Below are 22,869 nucleotides of genomic sequence, written 5' to 3' on the forward strand. Positions count from 1 at the left end.
TTAACTTTACAGTGTAATTTGTTCATTAAAATATCAATATTTGCCCTGACATATCGATTATCATATTGAATGAGGAAGGATGAAGATGTATCACCAAATTGATATTTTTGATCCACCCCTAGCAGTAGTTGTTATGTAGAATTTGTTTCCTATACTTGTGTTTTAGGACATGTGCTGACAAACTGGTCAGGAAGCCCAAGTATGTGTCACAGCAGAGGCCAGAGCAGAAAGGTGGTGCAGTTTCCCAGTGCAGTGCTGCTGAAGCAGAAGAATTTCCGCAGAAATGTGGTTAAATTCATCTGGTGAGTTGCACCGTCTATATTGACATTTCCATGTATGTATTAATCACTGCATATTTTCTCCATAGTCTATATGGTTTGTCAGCTGGACGGACGTGCCTAAGATCACAATAGTATTGTAACTAACTATGCTCTTAAATAAATGAGATGATGGATGGTGTCACACACTCTTAGAGAGGAAATGTTATGTGTGTTATAAAGTAGAAATAATACATAAATAGAGACTCCAATTTTCTGTTCTTTTTAGTCAGCAGGAGGAGGTGGAGGAGGACAACAGTGACTCGGCATGCGGCTTTTCAGATTTAACTGCACAAAGTGACCGTGAAATGGTGAAATGCAGCACACACTTGATGGAAATATATACTTATATCACCGGTGTTGTGTTGTTGTTGTATGCACGGCTGTAATGGAGAGATTGTTCTCATCTTTCTTTGCCATAATCCCTTCAAAACATTTGATGTGGTAGCCTTTTATCACTGTTTTGTTTTGATGGTCTCATTGGTAACAGTCGCTAGGTTCTGTATGCTTCTTTCTTCTTTGAAACTAAATATAAAAAAGCTGCATACATTTAAGTGGCTTTTTTTTTTACATTTATGTGTAGTGGATAGACTTGGCACATAAACAAGGGAAGCTCAGGTAATTCTTTGGCGTTTTATGGCAGTTGGCATCCATTGCTGCCCTCATCTTCCCTTTCCACCCCTTTCCTTTTTCTCATGTGCACCACAACGTCCATCACAAAAAGTCCAAGCTAGGCTTTATATGGTTTTCATTATCGTGTAATCCTCACTGTCATGAAAAACATCTTGTCAGACCTTGGTTTAAGTGGTTACCTCTGCTGAGTGTGGTGTTCTGTCCTGTCAGAAATATAAGTACTACATTGAGCACGGCATAGACTTGAAGAATGTGGCTCCTCTGGAGGTTTCTTGGCAGGAGAACATTCTGGGAAGGCTCCCCTCCCACCTGAGGAGCCTGAACACACCGCTGGAGCTGCTAATCGATGAGATCCACAACGACTACATGCTCAGTGTCAAGACCGCTATCTGTATTTACTTTACTTACCTCTGACATCTTTAGTGACTGAGCGTTGTAATAAGATATTCTATGTTTTAATATCTTTTTTTGTGATTTTAGTGAAACACACATTCAGGGATCCAAGAGAAAGTGACAAGGACAGGGTACAAGATCTGCCCCCTCACAGACTCGAGTAAGTCAGCAGGACGTGAAGGAGAAATTTGCATGTTAATCTTTTGAGAAAATATTCAGTAGTAGTAGTGAAGCATGACTTATGACGACAAGGTCATACAGACACTCCTGTGGTTTCCTCAGTTCAAGGAACACCTGTGTTATAATGAGCAGTGAGTGGAAACCTGTAGAATGATGAATCATTTACGGTATTTTGCTGGAGTTCTAATGTTGCGTTTCATTATCAGATTGGCAGTGTTCCCAAAACAGTGGAACCAAGATTTTGTCTCCGCACAAAAGAAGATTAGAGCTAATCTTCACTCTATTAATCCCACTATGCTGCAAATGCTATACCTTTGGCATGCCTCTTACAAGTAAGTATGTTATGATTTTTAGAAATTGCCATTTTAAAAATGCATGTTATTTTAGTTAAAAATACTTGTTTTATCACAAAGTGTTTTGTACAAAACGAGTAAAACATGGCGTCACCGTTCATCCAGGGTTGTCATTGCTTTTAAGTTTGTGGCTCTTCTGTATAATCGAATTAAATATTATTATTACTCTATTGCTTTTAGAAATATGCGTCTTATAGATGTGCAGGAGTTCCACAGCAGAGAAGAATCCATGGAGCTGTCTGTGTTCCAGAAGACCGTCTCTAGACACGTGGAAAACGCCAAAAGAATCCTGCTCAAAGAGTGAGTGAGACAACAAAATTCCTCATGTAAGCCATGGAGAACTATTAAATCGTCGTTAAAATTTATGTTTTCTGTTCTTTTACAACAGTTGGATTTCCGAAGTGCTAAACATTTACTGCCAGGGTTCCAGACGCAAGCTGGTGCCTCCTTTAAGTAATTTGGCCAAGTTGTCGTCTTTCTTCAACTGTGCAGCTACACTGATGACCTCCATGCTGCAGAGCCTTGGATTGGACTCACTCAGAGCCTACACAAATCTAATTTGCCCAGACCAGGTAGGAGAAAGCATAAAAATGTTAAGCTACTATATTTTACAGTAGTTAAGATTAGATTTCTGTTTTTCGTCTTCTTCCATTTCACAGAAGTTAGGGCAAGTCGATCCGCACCCAGTGTTTGTGCTGCATCTGATCCTGGAGGACACGCAGGTCAGGTTTGAGCCTGACTTAAAACAGTATGAAGAGGCTGTCATCACCGCCTTTGAGATAATGCTCAGGTCCATCAGTGTGGTGCCTCGTGTGGAAAGCTTACTGTACCCCGAGGAGGTAAGAAGAAAAGGGCCTTTCTGCATGGAGTTTGCATGTCATCTGCGTGTGTGCGTGGGTTTTCTCCAGGTACTCCGGCTTCCTCCCACAGTCCAAAAACATGCAATGGGGATTATATATATATATCAGGAGTTTCTTAGCTGTAGCAGAGATAGCTATAATCGAATTAACATCTGTAATGTTGAGTATTTCAACTTTTTTACCTGGATGCACTACTTGTACTACTACTACTATGTACTTCACAGGCACACTTCCAGTGTGGGAAAACTCTGAATCCCATCATCCTGCCAGAGATCCTTGAGGCCCAGCAGGAGGAAGTGCGTCAGGTGTTCTGGGCCGAGTGTGTCAGGCCAAAGGAGCATGTTCATCACGAGTATGTCGCACAATATGCCACTCTGGTATCCAGGCAGGCAGAGAAAGATGTGGAGCAGTTCCTCAGTGAGCAGCACTCCTTCCAGGAAATGAAGCGGGAGGTGGTACACTACAAGCAGCTTGCTGACCAGATCCAGTACACTTCACAAGAGGTATTGATCGACAAGGTGGAACTGAATTAAATCTATTACAATTAGAACAAACACGTGTATTGTAGCCGATGTAGTTAAATCATCATGTTACCATGTATCGACAGTTAAAACTAGAACTGGAAGAATGCAAATAAGCCTGCATATCGTTTCTTTAAACAATGCTTCATCAGTCTAGTGTTAGTTAAATACTGTTTTTTCTGCTTTGGGGGTTTAGGTGGTACGTCTGGGCATGTTTGAGGTCCACTCTCATAAGGTCATCCGCTCTTTGGTCAAGCATGCTCAGGAGCTACAGCAGAAACTGACCACACGAATGCTACAAAACCATCAGGAAATCAACAAAAGGTCAGTTGGCTCATTGTTTTCGCTTTCATTGATAACATCACAGCAACAGAGCATCTTTATCTTTACATTTTTTGTAATAAGGTCTAAATGTAGCTGCAGCGAGAAATCATCTGGAATAAATTTTGTTTTGAAAAAACACTCCATTTATAGTGTCAAAGCCTTGAAATAACTGTTTGATCTCATGCAAGATCCAGCTGTAAATGGAATGTATGCCATTAGCAATTATTATATTTAAAATGTTCAAAGCACACGAGTGTGATGTTCCATGTGTGAAAGCATGGTCATGAATTAAAATCTCGACCAAACGTAAGGGAAAGTTAATATTTTGTTAATTATACTTAATTTTCATCATAGCTTCTTCCTTAACTACTTGCATATTTTTAAGATTTTAGTATTACTATTGCAGTATTTATACAGAATTATTTATTATTTCAATACATGTAAGAGTTGTCTCTAGATTGCTGTCCATTATGATCCACTTTGACACTGTAACATTAGCTACTGTAACCTTTAAACCTCATGTAACCTAAGCCACCGCCTCTTTTGTTTCTGTCACAGTTCAGTGCAATGCATTGAACAATTGTTTTCAATTTGAAACCATGCAACAGCTACAGTAATTTATGACATATATTATGCAGCATAATCTAATCCAGGGTTTATACTTTACTGTTATTTCTCTCAGTCACAATCTATGCCAGTAAGTACTCATCCTTGCATTAGAATATAGAGTAGTTAATATTTTTTGATGATATCTTGTGCTCCATGCCTTTTAAAATTTATTACAAAGTAATTATCGAACTGGCTTTAAAAAATAATGCAGCATGCCTCACAACAGACACGCAGGGAATTTAAAGAAAATGTTCTTGCTTTAGGCCTGATCACAGACTGTAAATAGGGCCTGGTGTGCTTGTCACAGGGAGCGTGCAGTATGCACAACGTTTTGGATGGCAAACCTAGAGTTGGCTCTGCTGCTTTATCCCATTTGCTCTTTTCTAGGTTCCAAGCTGTGCCATAATAAGTTTGTAAGTCTGTGAAATCCATTGTTTTTGTCACTGAATGAATGCGCCTCCCTCTCACAGGCTTTGTAATGAATTTGAGAAGATTGCAGAGACGGCGCTGAGCACGCCACGTGACACACACAAACTGATGGAGCTTAAGGTAACCACCTCTAAATTTGTCATGCAAGCCGCCCTTTCTGATGATTGTCTCTCATACAATCTAAGCATTTCGGAATGGAACTACAAATAAAAGCTGCAGCCAGTCGTTACAGAAGAAATCCAGTATTTTTTCTGTCCTGTCCTTTGGTGCTGGGTGCTTTTTTATTGTTTGGAACTAAAATAAACCTTATGCTATAGAAAGCCTGAAATATGTGTGTTGTATAGATGAAATACTACTCCACTACTACGGTTGTGTTGCTGTGTTGTCTAGGCCTACATCAACAAGGTGAAGACCACAGAGATGCCTTTGTTGGAACAAAGGTTGACAGACTCCATCACACAACTGTGCTTCCTGTTGGACTATGCTACTCTCTCTCCACTGCACATGAGGCTTAACACACAGACTGTCCAGTGGTTCAAGCGCATGCCATCCATATTCAACCAACACCAACAGATTGTTACTGAAAAGGCAGAGCAATTCCAGATTTCCCTCAAGGTATGTGTTTCTAATCTGTCTAAAAACGGTGAAATAGTTAATGTCCATTGTAAGGTGTTCTGTAACTGTGTGCTCATTCTAGGTGTTTCGTGAGCACTTTCTGGAAGAGCTGCAGAGCTATAGTGCACAGGTGGAGGAGTTTAACACCTTTGGTGAGCTCACAGATTTGAGCAAGTACTTGAAGAAAGTCCAGAATCTTAAAGCCAAACTGGAGGTTGCCATGGAAAAGGTACATCAACTTGTAGCAGCCCACATGTAAAGGTTAAGTCATGCAGACTGTGCAGCATCTTATTGCTTGAAATTTAAGGTATGTGCTTTCAAATATTTAACCTCTAGAGGGCAGTATATACTAAACCAATAAGAGAGTCATAAGAGGCTTCATAAGGTGTTTTTCTTCCATTCACTGTCACTCCATTATGTATCTAGTCACCATATCTGACCTAATCTTTCTGTCTTTTTTCTTTTAACCCTTATTTCTGTGCCAACCCTTTTACCACTACGTAAAGATGAATGTGATAAACCTGGAAGAAGAGGCCTACGGTTGGTCTGTCTCCCAGTATCCACAGCACAAGAAGATCCAGGATGATCTCACACCTTTCCTGCGCCTCTATGAGACGAGCACGGAATTCTTGAATCAGTATGAGCAGTGGCTCCAAGGGCCACTGTCCAACGTGAACCCAGACAAGGTACATGTACTCAAAATGACATGCTAGTTAACATGCTACCATACAGGTCCTGAGCTGTGTGTGTGTGTGTACATGTGTATGGATGTTGTGGGATTACTGTCACTTTATATAGAGACCTGTCCACGGTCTACCCCGCCTTTCACTCTGTCAACTAGGATTCGCTCCATCTCCCCGCTACTCTCGTGTGGAGTTTAAACTGTAGACAATAAATTAGGCTTTGGCTTTAGGCTTTTAGGATAAAGATACAATTTAACATCCTGATCTGTTGTTTGTATGAGAACAGTGTGTGATCTTGGCTTGTGGGAGCAGTCGGGATATAAATTATCCTGGGAAATAACAGACATGAACGTCCAGTAATGTCCGGAAGATTGGGTCAAATTCTCCTTTTCGTGTATGTTTAATGCAACCAGAGATTTTTTCATTGAGAATTGTACACAACCTCCCCAGAGGATCCAGGTGAGGGCAGAAAACGGGGACACTCCATTGACTTGCTCCGGAGTTTCTCCTGTTTCGTTTTCACATGATCCCACTCACAGGCACAGACCACAGATTATGCAAGGAGCTGCCAGGAGAATCTCCAGAGAGACAATTGTGAACAATTGTGTTCACACACACAGCTGCTCTGCACAATCTCTGGATTTCAGTGCGTGACTGAAAGCACCTTTAGACTGCTAATGAACTGTAATGTGAATTGTATCGTCAACAGTATTAAATTGCAGCACCGTCGAAGCAGGAGAGTGTGAGTCGTTCTGAGGCAGTTGATAAAAAATGCTTGGTGTGAAAATTCTGCTTTTCTCCACTTTTCCAGTGTTCAGATAAGAGAGCACACATTTTGTCTAAGCTGCATTTTTCTGTGAGTGTAGAATTTTAGAAGGTGTCAGGTAGGGTGATATTTCTGCACCATGTGTGCCATTAGTGTTGCTTTGTTACTCTATAAGTGATAGTGAAAACATAAAGCGTCTGCTCTGCGGCTAAAAAACCCTGCAGGGGAGTTCATGTCCTCGTCTGACTGTGTATAAGAGGAGGTTGTCAGCAATGGCACAGCCGGATATGAAGATAAGGCAAAAGCTATATTCTTAGCTTTTATTAAATGTATTAACAACTCATTTTGTATGTCGACCATTTAGTTCTTTCTTTGCGAAATAAGAAAGGCAATTTAAAGGGGTTTATGTACAGGGTTTCCATAGCCCCTTAATGGCAGTTAACAACATTGAGAAGTGAAAATTTAATGTGAGGTCAATATAATCTTAGAAATGTTTACATTTTACTTGTGGAAAGCTGCAGAAACCATGTATATAAAGGCATTATAGTGAGAAATGACCAGCTGTAAAAAAGAGGGAATCTATTTTGATATTATTTAGACATTAGCATTCATTAACAATGCACATGGTATTATCTCACCTCTATACAATTATCCACGTGTATTCTTTTGCCTCCTCTACATCACCCTCATTGCTCTGCAGAGCCTTTTCCAATCGTTCAGTCACAGGTGTTTTCACTTAAATGTGATAAGAGAGGGAAAGTGAAGATGAATCATTTCCTTTATCAGCTTCATATCCAGCTATAACTGTCAGTGTAATCTCTGTTATGAACAGCTCTGCAGTCCTGTTATCACAAAGAAGACTAATATCATGCTGACTGACTACAGACGCCACCTCATTCATCTATGGATCTGCCTCTAAACTCTTTATTAACTATGCAAGACAAAAGGTCGGCCATGTCCATCTTTAGAAATCATGCCTTATCGACTGACGAATGAATTGGTCAGCAATCTACCAAGTACCTTCTCAGTAATAAGCCAAAACACCATAGCAACCACCTGATGCTTCTGACTGGAGCACAATAACTGCTCAGCTGCCATTATTTGAAGCCATAGCACAGGGCCCTGTGCGGTCAAACCCCTTCAAACAAAATCCTTACTTCTCTTTGACAGACTAGGTTTACTTTTTCTGTTTCCCATTACTTTTCTTATTTTATATGTCTTTGTTGAATAAATTCCCACTCGTGCAGGTAGAAGAGGACGTTAGCAATTACTGGCGCACTCTGTACAAGCTGGAGAAAGGCTTCTCTGACGTTCCCAATGCCTTAAACATTGCCACAACTGTAAAGGCAAAGGTAGATGATTTCAAGGAGCATATTCCAATGGTGCAGGTAAGACTCTTGAATAACAATTTATGTGTAGAAATCAAAATAACATTGAATTCAAATGTCTATCCACTTTCTTTCTTCATGCAGGTTTTGTGCAACCCTGGTTTGTGCGACCGCCACTGGGATGCCATGTCTGAGATCGCTGGCATGCCATTAAAGTCGACTAACCACAATGCCTGTGTGGCTCACTTTCTATCCATGCATCTGGAGCAGCACTTGAGCAGCTTTGAAAACATCAGTGAGGCAGCTGGCAAGGAGTACTCCCTGGAGAAGGCCATGGAGAAAATGGCCAGTGAGTGGAGTGACACCGAGTTTAGCCTGCTGGCCTACAGAGAGACAGGCACCTCTATCCTGTCATCTGTGGATGAAGTCCAGATGCTTTTGGACGATCACATAGTCAAGACACAAACTATGAAGGGCTCACCCTTCATTAAGCCTTTCGAGGTGGAGATACGGTAAGAAATGTCAAGATGTGCTTGGAAATTATTTGCTAACTTTGTCTGAAAGAGCAATCAAGTAAAATGAATATAAGCTCACTGTTTGAGTAGACGATACGTAAAGATCACCATTCTATACATTGCTCATTATTTTACATACTGTAGTAGAGACACGCTGTCCCAAAAGACAGATATGAAATACAGCAAAGTGCATTTTAAAGTTTTATTTGTGAGTTTAATTGGTTTAGTATTTACAAAGTCGTTCGCCCACCGCATTGTGGATGGAATCAGCAATAGCTCTTGAAAACCTAATTTGTTTGGGTCACGATTGTAGTCAAAATATGGAACCCGAACTCAGAATCAGTTGTTTCAATTGAGCCAACTGTGTAATTCATTCATAACTTTTTTCCCCTCTTGCTCTGAGTTCAAGCAAATAATGGAAATTCCTCATCATCTGATTTGTGAAATTGCAATTTCATGTTGTTGCCAGGCACAGTTTGACACAGGGTTCCCATGCAGCTTTTTGCTGGACTAAATGCTGAACCGGCCAATGCTTTAATAATGCAAATACAATTATCTATCTTGGTGTATGCTGCTGCACTTAGGTCAAATAGCTCCTTGTACAGAATACTAACGTACTGAGTTCTTTCTTCGAAGTCCACAAAAAACTATTCTCAAATGCTTTTTACCTCTGCGGTGACACTATTTAGAACATTAGTGTCCTTCAGTATAGCCGCCTGGTTACTGGGTATGTAAAGTGATATGAATTAACTGTATGTTACCTGTCTACATTTTCTATTCCAGGGAATGGGAAGACAAGTTGCTGCTGCTCCAAGAGATCCTGGATGAATGGTTAAAGGTGCAGTCCACATGGCTTTACCTTGAGCCCATATTCAGCTCTCCAGACATCATGACTCAAATGCCTGAAGAAGGACGCCATTTCACAGCGGTTGACAAAACCTGGAGGGACACCATGAAACGGGTTTCCATGGTAAGGTGTTTGACTTCCTTTTATTGTGTTGTGTTTTATATGATTGCTGTCCTACCACTGCACCAGTGGTAGGACAGCAATCATACAACTAAAATAAAAAACACACGTTACAACTATTGCTACACTCATGGCTGCTTCTTTTGGTACATCTGTTAAACTACTCAATTAACGCATGGGGAATGAAAGGTGAATTAAGTGACTTTCAATTTTATGTGGTTGTGCCGTTTTGCACATCTTCTTTGCTTGATAAATTCAAAAACACATTGATCAGCCTCAACATTAAATCCAGCCATCGGCTTTATTGTTGTGGCTGATTAGTGTAGCTGGAAACACAGTCAGAAGTGGCCTCAATTGCAAATATAGATCTAAATTCAACTCTCTGACAGACAGATCAGGCCTGGTATATGATGCGCCAGAAATATGAGCTTTTCTACTGTCAGACCAGCACGAAATAAACCTGACAAGGCAAAACTCACAATCATTTTTAAACAGTGAGAGTGACAGCACAGGGCGAGAGGGGTTGCAATATTTAGAGAGCGCTAGGTGGAGAAGGATGGCGTGGAAAGAGGAGGAAAACGGGAGGAAAAGGATGGAGAGCAGGATAAAATAAAATAGGACGACAGGAAGTAAGTGTTGCATCAGCCTCCTCAAAGAGTTTCCAAAGGGTAATTGGCGTCCTCAGTAGACCTGAAATGAGACACATCAATTTCAGGCAGTGTCCTCCAGAAAGCCCAGGCTGACTGCACCATCAAATAGAAATTATGGATTTTGTCTGGAAGGGGCAGGGCCATAGTGAGCCACAAAGAAAACGAGGTCACCAAGGGACAGGGAGCTTACGCACAGGGGATGCGGTTGCTTACAGGCCAGACTAATGAGATGTGTGCACATCTGTGGCGTGCACAAATGTTGCGACAGTAGCTTTTACACTCGCTCTTGTCTCATGCTCAGTTTCTCAAGTTTAAATGTTGAGTTAACTTTACTTGGCTTAAAAAACATTGGTGGAACCTTTAACGCAATACTAATAGCTAAACCTGCAAACTACATTACAAACATATTAATAAACGCCGTGTGCCTGCATGTTCATTTCCATCTGCAGATGGAGCTGAGCTTGTGATTTCCAAATCTTTTTTTGGAACTGCGGGTGACTATTTTTGTTTTTGCAATCAGAAAGTTTTATGAAGTATGACATTTATTGTGTTTATGTTATTTCCCTGTTATATGAAGCAATTATCCTGTTGTAATCATGGTAATTCCCCTTTTCCCTTTATGCAAAGTACTTTGTAGCTTTAATAAGAAAACTGCAATTTCAAGATTATTATTATTATTGTTGTGGTTGTTATTATTATCACCATAAAGCATACATTTTAGCTCTGGAATAAGTGGTGTGCTCACTCAGCAGTTAACGCTGAGCTGTTTGAAGTACTAAGGGTTTTTTTGAATAATAAATGTGCCAGCCATCTACAGCAGATTACTGTTTTCCTGCAAGGTAACTCGTGATGATTTAAATTACACATTCTCAAAAGCCATTTTCCGCCATTTACTCTGGTCAGGTGTGAAATAACTTGGACATTGCTGGAGGATGATGTTTTTATTTGGTAACAAAACTAGTGTTCTGGAGCTGACATGTCCACTGTCTGTCTTTTTAATGAACAGTTAAACAGTCTCTTTAAGAAGGATTGGACGATATGAATTTCCCTCCACTGGCCATACTAAATTATTGATCACACTAAACCCTTCTGCTGTGATGCTAAGCTGCTTCTGTTTAATGAGGCGTCTGATGTCAAATGTCTGATATCAGATGGGTGCGATGTTACTCACAGATGTTTTCAGCCATAACAACATGCTCAAACAAAAGACTCTTGCACAGTCCCTCATTGTTATTTTAATCTTGTGCCATATCAGTGATTTGCCCAGGGGCAGTTCTTCAAGGCAAAGTGACTTCAAGATCTGTTTTATTTGTTGCAGTTGTAGAAACTCCACAGCACCAACAAGACCCACATATAGTATTCTCTCTCTGAATTAAATCTCAAATTCATGCTTATTTGCTTCCCAAAAACCATGCCTGCATTATATTGTCTCCTTCAGAATGTGGTTGGTGGTTGCCCAAACTCCACTAAAGTGTAATTTTTATCCAAGCGACATACTGTATTTAAATGATGCTTGACACTGACTATTTTCAGCACTGTAACTACATTGCCACATATGTTGTTGTTCACCCTGACTGTGACCTAACAAGCATACAACCAGATGGGACCAGAGTGGTTATTTTTTCATTATAGCAGAGGGATAATTGCTGTCATCAGAATGTTATACATGACTTGGAGCTTCTCCACTCCTGGTCTGTAACTTAAAATGAGGAAGATGAGGGAGGAGCATTTGGAAATTCATTGTTGATGAGTTTAATTTACAAAACCTGTTGAATACCAGAGCTGGTATTCCCCAAGAAAAGGTATTAAATAGTTTCAGTAACAATGTTGTATGTATATTATCTGTATTTAAATGATTTCAGCTAGAGATGGGAAATACTGCATACCAGTGGTTAAATATGATATATGATTCTTCTTCTGAAAAAAACAATCCCCTGTAGTTTCTACAGCTAATGGTTTTCTACCATATCATGTAGGTCAGTAGTAGGAACACATCAGTCTGCATCATTGTATACAGCATCAAAATCTGATGAATAAGACTTCCTTTCACCCCCATGTATGGCATTGTTCAGCAGTGCATGAAACTGGAATCATCTCAGTTGCTTAATACCAAGTGTTCTTTCCAATATTCACATTGGGACATAACCCGCTCAACCACCGGGGGTTGCTCACGATCCACTGATCTTCCTGCACCTCACAGCCTCCACATCTTTACTTCATTTGCCTCCACTTGTTTTTGTTTAATTGCTGTCTGCTTTAATATGTCATTTATCTACTGTTGCATGCACATTTTAGATAAAAAAAACAGGGCCAAATCAATTTAAAAGACTTATTTTAATGAACCTACTTTTTTTTTTTTTTTTTACAATTCAGCACATCACAGTCTTGCCCCGTCTAATGAGCTTAGGGAGTAGCAAACAGTTGACCCTCTTGTCATTTCCTGTGAATTAGAAACCACACTTTTTAAGATGCAGTGCTGCACTGAATGTGCTTTTAGGAAACAAGAAAATGGATTTAGTGTGGGTCAGATTTAAAAAGGAGAAAAAATAAAATAAAATGGCTTTCTTAAGGTTTACGCCCCCCTCAGATGAACACTGTTTATGCCCTTCATTGAAGGCATTTGTATCTGCATAAAAACTAAATCATCACACATAAAACTTGCAGTAGAACATTGCTATCCCTTCAGCTTCCTCATGAATAACTCCCCTCTGGCAGACTAAATGCTAAAATAGCCTTATTATATTGTCCTCATTACAAATGTGTAAAAATCACAATTCTAATAAAATCGATGGAAAGACAGTCACAGTTCATCAGTCGGACTCCTTTAGTCAGTATAATTGTATGGCCCATCCACAGGCAATCAAATCAGACTTTTTGTCTGTGTATCTAATTCTTTAGCATTGCCAATGGACCGGTTTATTTTCTTTTTAGCTTCTTAAAATGTTAATTATGTTTTGCTGATTTCTAGTACAAACTTCTAATATAAAAACCCACATCCCACATGGTCTTAATTTGTTTGTTACTTGTTTTGTGTGGTGAGCCCAGTGGGAAAAAGTTAGTTCAGGGTGACGTGAAAACTACCGCCTCTGCTTGAGTCAACATAAGAAATCGATAGTAATCATGAGAGATGAAAAGTAATTATTATCTCATTCTAGACGGGAGATTAAGTGTCTTTCTGTGGTTACACGCCTCATTTTAAGAAACAAAACAAAAGCTGTAAAAGCAATGCAATAATATCACAGTAAAATTAACAGTAGGTGTAAGTTGTATTTTCTTTACAACTTTATTTTTAGTTGCATGTTGCTAGGAGATATGAAAAGTATTGGCTGTCCAGTTGTCAAAAGATAACAGTATTGTTGTTGGCTTCTTTGTTCACTAAAAAGAAAAACCCAGTAAGTCCTGCTAGATGTTGAATGTGGGAGACAAATGCGGAGGAAAAAAACAAAGGCACTTCATCTTTAAGTAGAATTACTTGATATTATGAATGTATTTCGACAAAGTAAACACGCCAATGTGTAACTCTTGACTAAAGTCTTGATCAGGTTCTGACAAACATCCATTAGAATTACACTGCGGACGAAAGTGGGTTCTGCTCACCAGCTGTGACCTAATACACAGTCCATGGAGGGCACCCAATAATATGCATTGGCCCTACATGCCAAAAGAAAAACGTGAAAAGAGCCATTTCCTTGTGTGAGATCGAGATTGAGGGTGTTACTTCTTGCACTGATGTCAAAATATAAACATTGCACAGTGTTGGTAAGTTGGGTTTGAACCTGCAAAGCAACGGGACAAAGATAGTTTTACTTCCTTGACTCCTCCAACTTCTACTGTTATAAGGAGCCGTCAGCAATAAAATACAGAAATACAAAAGCACATTTTTTATCTCACTCCATGGTAGCTCTGGATTTTGCTCCTCCCTCCCTTGCATTTTATTTCATTCCATTTATAGGATGACATCAGGCCGCATGCTTCACATGTTTATGTGAGCAGGTTCACAAATTCGCTGTCAAACCTTGAAGATTAGATGGAATTTTTATTTAGGCACTTCCTGGGGCAGAGGATATTGAATTAGTGTGCAGATGAGGTAATATCAGAGCTGAAATATTTCATAGGCGCTGTACAGGCCTCTGGTGAAATCTCTATTACAGAGTGGATGTTGGTAAAGGAAGATATTGCAGTTTTTTTTCTCTATCTACGGATACCTTCTAGGCAGCTGTAAATATTAATGTAATACAAAATGTAAAGCATACACGTAGCATACATCTGTATCAAATGGTATAGGGATATTCTGTATGGAGGATAAATGAGGAAAACTATCAAAGAAACTCAGGAGATGGTAAATTGCAAGTGATATATTGTCTTCCTCCTCCTCTGTGTTTGAACTTGAGTTCAACAAGCTTGCCTTAAGTACAAAATGCTTATTCTAAGGCTCCAAAAACCGATTGATCTTTATTTTAAAGCAATTATACACCTACGCAAACATTGTTATGTAGTGTATTCAGTTTCTGCCAATAAATCCCCTTAAATGCTACACATTGGACCTTTTTAAATAATTTACATAATTAATGCCAACATCACTTTTAATTTTCAATTATATAGGACTCAAACACCTTAAATGACCCACAATGATTATGTAATGTCACATGAGTCATGTTTAGTTACTGCCTTCCCAGCACGTGGAGTAGTCGAAGTCAATCGGGGCCAAAGTCAGTAGGGGTATGGAGGGTTTTGTCTGTGTGCTGATTAAGGAGAATATAAATGTGGGCGAGTATTAAGCTGCCTCATCCTATCACACCGGCAGGATAATGATTATTGCTGACGATTCCTGGAATCCTTGGTTTTGGCTCGTTGGTCTACTTGCCATTGATTTTTCTTGCTTCCTTCAATTCTGCTCAATAAACCTGGCTTGTATGAACAGCTAAGTTGGACCATAATCATTGTACAATATGCATTTACCTGACAACTTTCCACTTTGGCCTTATTATGTATAGACAATCTACTCAGTGTTACATCTAACACTTTCACTGTACTTTGCATCCCCTCTTTAACGGACAGGATTTATACAACATAAGTTTAAGTGTTGCAAAGTTAAGAACGCAGATAAATACTCATTGTACTAAAACTAGTAGAAACATCATTGCAAGATTGCAACCAAATACCATTTAAAATACAAGTTGAACACACTGGGCTCTTTGCACAGGAGGTTCAACAAACTCTGACTCTATTTATGAACTCTGAGTTAATTTACCAAAAGATGAGAAAGTTTGACAACAGAAGATTTTAGTTGGTTCAGTCACCCCAGATTAGGTTCACTGTGAGTTTAGTGTGCGCACCACCATTCTAAAACGATGGCATGAATAGAGCCACCAGTACTGATTCACCATAGCAACAGCAGCATGGTATCAGTTAATATTTATTCATGTATACTTGTGTATATATACATGTATACAAGTGATATTATATATACTAATCTGTATGTATATGTATTCTAGGTATTTTATTTGTAATTTCTCATGGTTAAAAATCTGTCTTGTTTTGACAATTAAACAGACCTATTTACTGTAAATTACTTTGACTTGTAACTGGAGGGTTGGCAGTTTGAATCCCAACAGGGCCTCTGTTCTCTTCCTCAGGTGTGATTTACCTCACTTTCTGAATTGGAAAATCTGGAGTCAATAAACTCACCATTTTCACCTAACGTTGCTTTCTGAAATGAATCCCAACAGCCATTTTGACAGGTCACAGTAGGAAGATCACAGGTGTGAATAATCGTATTAATGATGGTCCTTAGTTTCATAGTGCATGCTGGTTCACTGTTACACTTTGCTGACATGAATGAAGTGAATGAACCATTGTTAATGCGATCACTAACATCTGCTTTACCTGCTTTAACACATGTCAGATGGCTGCTGTTCAAAGCGCCCATAGAAGAAAGTACTGCATCATTACACACACGCACCTTACGTGTAGAAAAATCGTCTCACACAGTCGGTGTGACATGCTAACAACGATGTGAATCGGTAGCAAAAATTTGACTTCAGCTGCGAATAATTCCTCAATTAAACTCTGCATATATTCAGTGGTTTCATCAACATGGTGGATATTTACAAGTCTATAAGACACAATTATAAGTTACATGACTCAACCAAGTTTTTAACCAACTTTTCCAATACTGATTGGCAGTAGCCTTTTCTCCAGACAATTCAAACAGATGGATGAAAACTGAAACACACTTTGCTTTATTTTTAAGCAAAACATAACTCTAGACCCCATAGATACATGTTGCTCAGATAAATAACTCATCGATAACGGTTTTGAAACAATCATTATCCTAAACAAACTAACTTAGCTGCAGCTGCTATGTGCAGATCACTGAAGCACTGCAATATGACACTGTGATATGTACAATTTTAATTAATTTGGACTGTTTTGTGCGATATTTTAGCACAATATTACTTATTTTGTCTCTGTGTATGATCTGTTATGCGTTTCTACTTGAATTCCCTCTGTTGTTGGTGTTATTTGATGGATGCAGCGACACTGATCCCAAGATTTCCTCAATGGGGCAATAAAGTTGTATTCTATCATAAAACTGATCACACAGTGTCATTGCAACAGAAGAACAACACCTTCTGTTCTGTCGATGTGTTATTCTCTTGGCTACTGGGAGGCAGTTTTTTTTTGGTGGTAAAATGACAACTTGATTTATGGCACAAAGGAATCGTGTTATTCAAAACAATGAAGTAAATAGCATTCACCCCATATCTACCATGTTTTTCACGCAGGGTGTGCTTATTATGACACAACACTGGCTCTGTGTCCTCCTTGCTACTGCTGCTTCTTTATGACAGTGACCAAACATGTACCTGCAAGGAACACAAAACTTGTCTGTTACTTCATTAAGTGCAATACTTGATTCATGATGCATCATTTCCATATGTGTACATAGTGGTAGCGAGGGTGCAAGAGTAAAAATGTGCTTAAGTGTCCAACTAGTTAATTTATGTGTGTACAATATACTGTATATGTATTCTACATGTTGCTGATGACAGATAAAATGATCCATGATGGAATTTGAATCATGAGTCACATAATTAAGTTTGATTATTTTGCTGTCTGTGGTAGGACAAGCATGTGATGACGGTGATAGCCATCGAAAATCTGCTGGAGAAGCTGAAGACGTCCAACAGTCTTCTGGATAAGATCCTGAAAGGTCTCAATACCTACCTGGAGAAGAAGCGTCTCTATTTTCCTCGTTTCTTCTTCCTGTCCAATGAGGAGCTGCTAGAAATTCTGTCCGAGACCAAAGACCCCACGAGGTAAAAAGAAAATATATATTGATCCAGCAATTCCTGATGGGTTTTTTCTGAATTCCTTTTACACTCCAATGACATGGCAGGTTAGGACATCTGGCAACTCTAGAAGATTTCACTTACAACCTCAGACATTTCAGCTACAATATATTAAAAAGCACATGCTATTGTGTCCCCCAGGGTGCAGCACCATCTGAAGAAGTGCTTTGAAGGCATCGCTAGTGTGGTCTTCACTGATGTGCTGGACATCACTCACATGAAGAGCAGCGAGGGCGAAGTGGTGCAGCTGTTGGATGTCATTTCCACCTCCAAAGCCAGGGGCCAGGTGGAGAAGTGGCTTCTGGAGCTAGAGAATGGCATGACTGCTTCATTGCATAAGGTGCAGTGTGGACTTTGATTGTGCTGGACTGTGTTTTTAAATGATGTCACACATACATGCAACTAAACAAATGCCTGATATTAAAGGTCAACCTGCACATGCACCACATCTCCCTGTTTCCTATTCTCTCCACAATGCAGTAAAGCCTCTGCTCTTCGGTGTAGGTAATTGGTGATGCGATCCAAGCGTACCCTGAGGAGTTGAGGATCAACTGGGTGCGCGCTTGGCCAGGTCAAACGGTGCTGTGTGTGTCACAGGTCTACTGGACCAAGCATATACATGAAGCCATCACTTCAGGACAGAAGGTGATCAATCGTTTCTTGTATCCATATGACAAATACAGTATGTATTCTGAATTGCGCGTGTGTTTCCATCATACTGTATGTTGCAGAGGTAAGTCCCTTTTTTATATATGGCATAAAATGCTATATATTGTGTAGTCAGAGTGATGTCATTGCATTGCGAGTTAAACAGCTGTGTAAAGATAAATTCCTGACTGTCTGAACATTCGCAGAAGATAATTTACCAACACCTTCTGCTGTTTTGGTTTATATATGTTGAACAGCTGGCATGAATTAGAATTGCAAACTGAATCAGATCTGTCACATCAATTAAAAAAGAAAAGTTGTATAGCAACTGTTTGTGAATGGAAATGTCTTATATAGTTGATACAGTGAGCAGAGTCCTGCTGCCACACAACCAGATGTGGTATATTCCTGTTTAATGAAGGAGGGTATAAAAGCCTATATAGATGGGCAATATTCAGTTAAGTTTGTGTATTTCTTGTGTTGTATGTATTTGAGTTGAGAGTAAAGGTCATGCCCAGCCTCCAGTGCTCATAAAATAAATACAAGTGGATTAGTTTTCACAAAAAATAACTTGGAACTTCATTCAGAGACCAAACCTGTGACTTTTGATGTTGGCTCTCTTCTCTGATCCCTCTCTCCCTCAGGCCCTTGAAGCCTACCTGGAGCAGAACAACAGACAGATTGAAGACATTGTGGCACTTGTACGCGGCAAGCTGTCTAAGCAGAACCGAGTGACTCTCGGAGCCCTTGTTGTTCTCGACGTCCATGCCAGGGATGTGCTGGCTGTGCTGGTGCAAAAGAGAATAAGTGATGAGAATGACTTTGAGTGGCTCAGCCAGCTACGCTACTATTGGGTGGTAGGTAGAGAGGTGCACTGATCAGTGAATGTGACTATTTAATGATTTATTTCCAGTCATAATAAAGGCCGACCTCTAAAATCTGTTTCATCGTTTGCAGGAAAACCACCTCCAGATTAAGATGATCAATGCCGGTTTGCCCTATGGCTACGAGTACCTTGGCAACACCCCACGTCTGGTTATAACCCCTCTCACTGACCGCTGTTACCGGTAAAGCTACCACATACCCACACTCTTTGATTTTGTGTAGTAGTAAAGCTTAATTTATTATTGGTCACATTAAAATGAGGGAAAATGGCCAGTGGCTGTGGTGGTGTGGCCGTTTTAACACATGTCAAATGTTTTAATGCACAACACAGTGTCTGTGGTTTGCACGGAATGGTGTGAAAAATAATAAAACATCCAGTGTGCAGCAGGGCTGCTGTGTGTACGGAAACATTTTTGATAAGAAAGGTCAGAGGATAATGACTGCACTGGTTGGGGGTGACGGGAAGACTATGGCAACTCCGATAACCGCTCTTAAACAACTGCGATGAGCAAAACAGAATGTTGAGTGTGAGCAACACATCCAGTGTTCAGGGTTTCTACAACAGCAACCAATAGAGATGACTTCCAGTCCTGTCAATCATGAGCAGAAAACTGCAGATGACAGGGTCACAAATCTGCCTTGTCAACATTCTAGCATAATACCACTCAGTCTTGGTCTGCATATTACACTTTATCTGAGTATTGTTGGTGAATATGTTTATCATGGTATGGCCACAGATTACATCTTCTAATGGCTACTTTCAGCATAATAATGAACAATGTCACAAAGCAAATTTCTGAGTCACTAAAGCTCAATGTCCTCCCCAGACACCCACATTTGAATGGAGGTAGGAGTTGTACCAGGAGGCAGCGAACAGAAACTGCACAAATGATTTGACAGAGCAAACTCTAACAGGAACATTTCCAACACTGTGTGGAATCCATGCCACACTCAATATTAGTATGCTCATAAATGGGGAATCTTACCACTTTATTTTGGAACAATGAAATGTATAAATGGGATGCTGCACCTGAAAACGCCCCCCACAAAAAACGTTCCATTATGCACCAAAGTTACAGCTCCAAGCATGTCGTATGAAGAAAATGGAATGGAATGGATTTTCATTCCATTCCATTTTCTTTCATTTCATTCATTAGCTGCGGTGGCGGCTTGTATGATTCATGGCTCAAACTCAGCACGACAGACCTCCAGGGTCACTGCAGTATTTCTACTGTGCACACTGCAGTTTATACTTTTGTAGGAATGTTACAGTTGTTGTAGAAATGCTTATATTTTTACCTTCAAGCTAATTAGGCTGTAACTGTAAGCACCTCCCTGTCCAATAGAAAAAAGGCCTGTGTCTGTCACTCTTCTTCCCTGTCTTCTCCTTGACTCAGTGATCAGACTTAAAATAGTGTTTCATAGGTGCCATGTTGGCCATTACTGCAGCTTCTGATGACTGCGAGGCTGTAATCTGATCATCCTGCCCCCTGGTTATTGGCTGGAGGATGTGAACACCATCAAAGGGCAGCATCAGGCAAAAATGCTACCACACATTCTCGTGGCTCATTAATAAGGATTCATATGTACATAAATGTTGCATACCTTTTTAACAACAATAATTTACTTGGGTACCAAGATACAAGGTTTGTTTTGTACATGCATAGCTTATTTTGATTACTATATTGTATTAAGTTGTGATTTATTTAAAAATAAATAGTTTTGCAGCTTACATTTTCTTTGTATTGTTTGCTCAGCACTCTGGGAGAAATAGGCTTTAACTTAACATAACTTGACTATTTATTCAGTTATAAATTATTGAAAAGTTTCTGAATTGCAGTACCAAACTGCGGAGGGAAAGAATTTCTACAAAAACCCAACTTTCTGCAGCACAGCTTTGAAAAGTTTCCTGTCAGTAGTGCTCGCAGACGTTTGAACATTTCAATCATGTTTAGTGATTTCTCAGCACTGAAGTTGACCTCTTCTGACATGTCTCCTGTTGATCATGCTCTATTTCGTCAATACAAAAGGGAAATCGCTGACATTTTATAAGCTTTGTTCTGTCTTTTCATCTGCCCGCAGCACATTGTTTGGTGCCCTCCAGCTTCATCTGGGAGGGGCACCAGAAGGTCCCGCTGGTACAGGGAAAACCGAGACAACCAAGGACTTGGCTAAAGCTGTGGCCAAGCAATGTGTGGTCTTCAACTGCTCTGACGGTTTGGACTACATCGCTCTAGGCAAATTCTTCAAAGTGAGTCAGTTCACTTACTATGACTGAAGTATTCTATTTTCCCCCTGCAACTTTTAACACCGGTTATGTAAAGCGTGCACACCTCAGTGAAAACCTGACACTCACACTTTTCCCTACATGTCAGTTGAACTAAGAGCTCGCAAATGTTTTACTTTTGATAATTAATGTAGAGATAGATCTTTCCACATGCTGTTGCCCCCTGCTTTCTGACAGAGCTGAGCCAGAACAGTCACTTCCACCTGGCACTACCCTCTAGCAAATCTATAAAAAAGAACTTAGAGAGTGCACATCTCCCACAAGGCCACTCGGTTTCCCACAGTGTTAATACATTCAAGTCTGGATCACCTTTAAAATCTAATCATTTCTTCTTTGAGCAATAACCTACGTCTTCCAGCAAAATGTCATCGAAACCCATTCTTACTTTTTGCATTAGTGCTCACAAACAAACAACGGCAAAAATACAACCTCCTTGACGCAGGTAACTTTGAGCATCACAGAACAACAATCCTGTTTATCTCCTGTGTGTGTGTGTGTGTGTGTGTTTGTGTGTGTTTGTGTGTGTGTGTGTGTTTGTGTTTGAAACCAGGGCCTCCTGTCCTGCGGGGCTTGGGCCTGCTTTGATGAGTTTAACCGCATTGACTTGGAGGTGCTGTCTGTCGTGGCTCAACAAATTCTCACCATACAGAGAGGTTTGTGCATTTTATTCCCACACATTCTGCCTTTCTTTCCCTTTGATTTTGCTCAAGCTGGCAGTGAATCAGAGGAAATTTTGACTTTTGTTCATCAGTATGAAAGAAGAAGTACAACACGGAAGTTGGGCCAGTTTGTCTGCCATACAGCAGACCTCCAAACTTTTCTCATCACAGCTCAACAAAGTCACCTAGAAAGAACAGGCTTCTGTTGATGTTATGAAGTTAAACATTTGTACACGTACAAGTTAAACACTTTATAGCCATCACGAGAGTTTCTTCTTCTTGGGATCACAGCTCTGTCCTGAGCTCCTCCCAATCATGGGGAGATGCATTTGTTTCATATGTGACCTGTTGACCTGAAGATACCTCCCCATCTCTGAAACACTTTCTCAATCTCCTTTACTCATCTAATTTTCTGATGATTTCTTTGTGGCATATGCAGTCACTGCCAATTTTGAATCAGTAGCACAGCTAATAGGACCACCCTCTCCCTCTCTGTTTCTCTCTCTCGCTCAACTGCACTGTGGCTGATCAATTTCTCTTGTCATGGCCCAAATTTCCCCAAGGCTGTAAATGGAGTTTAGAGGAGGTGCAGAAGTCTACTTATCTCTCAATTCACTGGATTTGCAACATGCTGAAAGGTTATTATGATATCGCTAATCAATAAAAGCAAAAGCATCCTGTCTACTAAACTTTCAAGGTGTGAATTTGTATTTATGTGTACAGGCTTGTGACATGTCATGTGTTATGATGCAGTGGGAGAAAAGAAATTAGCTCATCAAACTGCACATGGGTCTTCTTCTTTTTCCTTCACATTTGTTCTTTTACTTCTAGCATCTGCACTATTTAATTGCCGTCTCTTTCTTCTGTTCTCTGTCCTTTTGGCAAATGCATA

The 22,869-nt window shown here is 39.9% G+C and overlaps 1 protein-coding gene across 1 annotated transcript in view; it reads left to right on the forward strand.

The window, feature by feature from the left end:
• Positions 1 to 201: 201 nt before the first annotated feature.
• Positions 202 to 22,869, forward strand: part of dnah7 (dynein, axonemal, heavy chain 7) — a gene marked incomplete at both ends in the record, with an annotated part of 63,506 nt that continues 40,838 nt past the window's right edge. The window contains 24 exons of the mRNA XM_083908697.1: positions 202 to 302; positions 547 to 628; positions 1,161 to 1,341; positions 1,431 to 1,503; positions 1,730 to 1,855; positions 2,057 to 2,176; positions 2,265 to 2,448; positions 2,536 to 2,715; positions 2,961 to 3,239; positions 3,454 to 3,581; positions 4,661 to 4,739; positions 5,010 to 5,234; positions 5,317 to 5,463; positions 5,741 to 5,920; positions 7,931 to 8,071; positions 8,156 to 8,523; positions 9,310 to 9,496; positions 17,272 to 17,465; positions 17,640 to 17,838; positions 18,003 to 18,143; positions 18,791 to 19,003; positions 19,104 to 19,213; positions 21,114 to 21,282; positions 21,869 to 21,971. Of these exons, the coding sequence (XP_083764823.1) occupies positions 202 to 302; positions 547 to 628; positions 1,161 to 1,341; positions 1,431 to 1,503; positions 1,730 to 1,855; positions 2,057 to 2,176; positions 2,265 to 2,448; positions 2,536 to 2,715; positions 2,961 to 3,239; positions 3,454 to 3,581; positions 4,661 to 4,739; positions 5,010 to 5,234; positions 5,317 to 5,463; positions 5,741 to 5,920; positions 7,931 to 8,071; positions 8,156 to 8,523; positions 9,310 to 9,496; positions 17,272 to 17,465; positions 17,640 to 17,838; positions 18,003 to 18,143; positions 18,791 to 19,003; positions 19,104 to 19,213; positions 21,114 to 21,282; positions 21,869 to 21,971 (3,910 nt within the window). The remainder of the gene's footprint in view (positions 303 to 546; positions 629 to 1,160; positions 1,342 to 1,430; positions 1,504 to 1,729; positions 1,856 to 2,056; positions 2,177 to 2,264; positions 2,449 to 2,535; positions 2,716 to 2,960; positions 3,240 to 3,453; positions 3,582 to 4,660; positions 4,740 to 5,009; positions 5,235 to 5,316; positions 5,464 to 5,740; positions 5,921 to 7,930; positions 8,072 to 8,155; positions 8,524 to 9,309; positions 9,497 to 17,271; positions 17,466 to 17,639; positions 17,839 to 18,002; positions 18,144 to 18,790; positions 19,004 to 19,103; positions 19,214 to 21,113; positions 21,283 to 21,868; positions 21,972 to 22,869) is intronic.

The sequence above is a fragment of the Microchirus variegatus genome (genome assembly GCF_963457635.1).
Source record: "Microchirus variegatus genome assembly, chromosome: 22".
Taxonomy (NCBI): Eukaryota; Metazoa; Chordata; class Actinopteri; order Pleuronectiformes; family Soleidae; genus Microchirus; species Microchirus variegatus.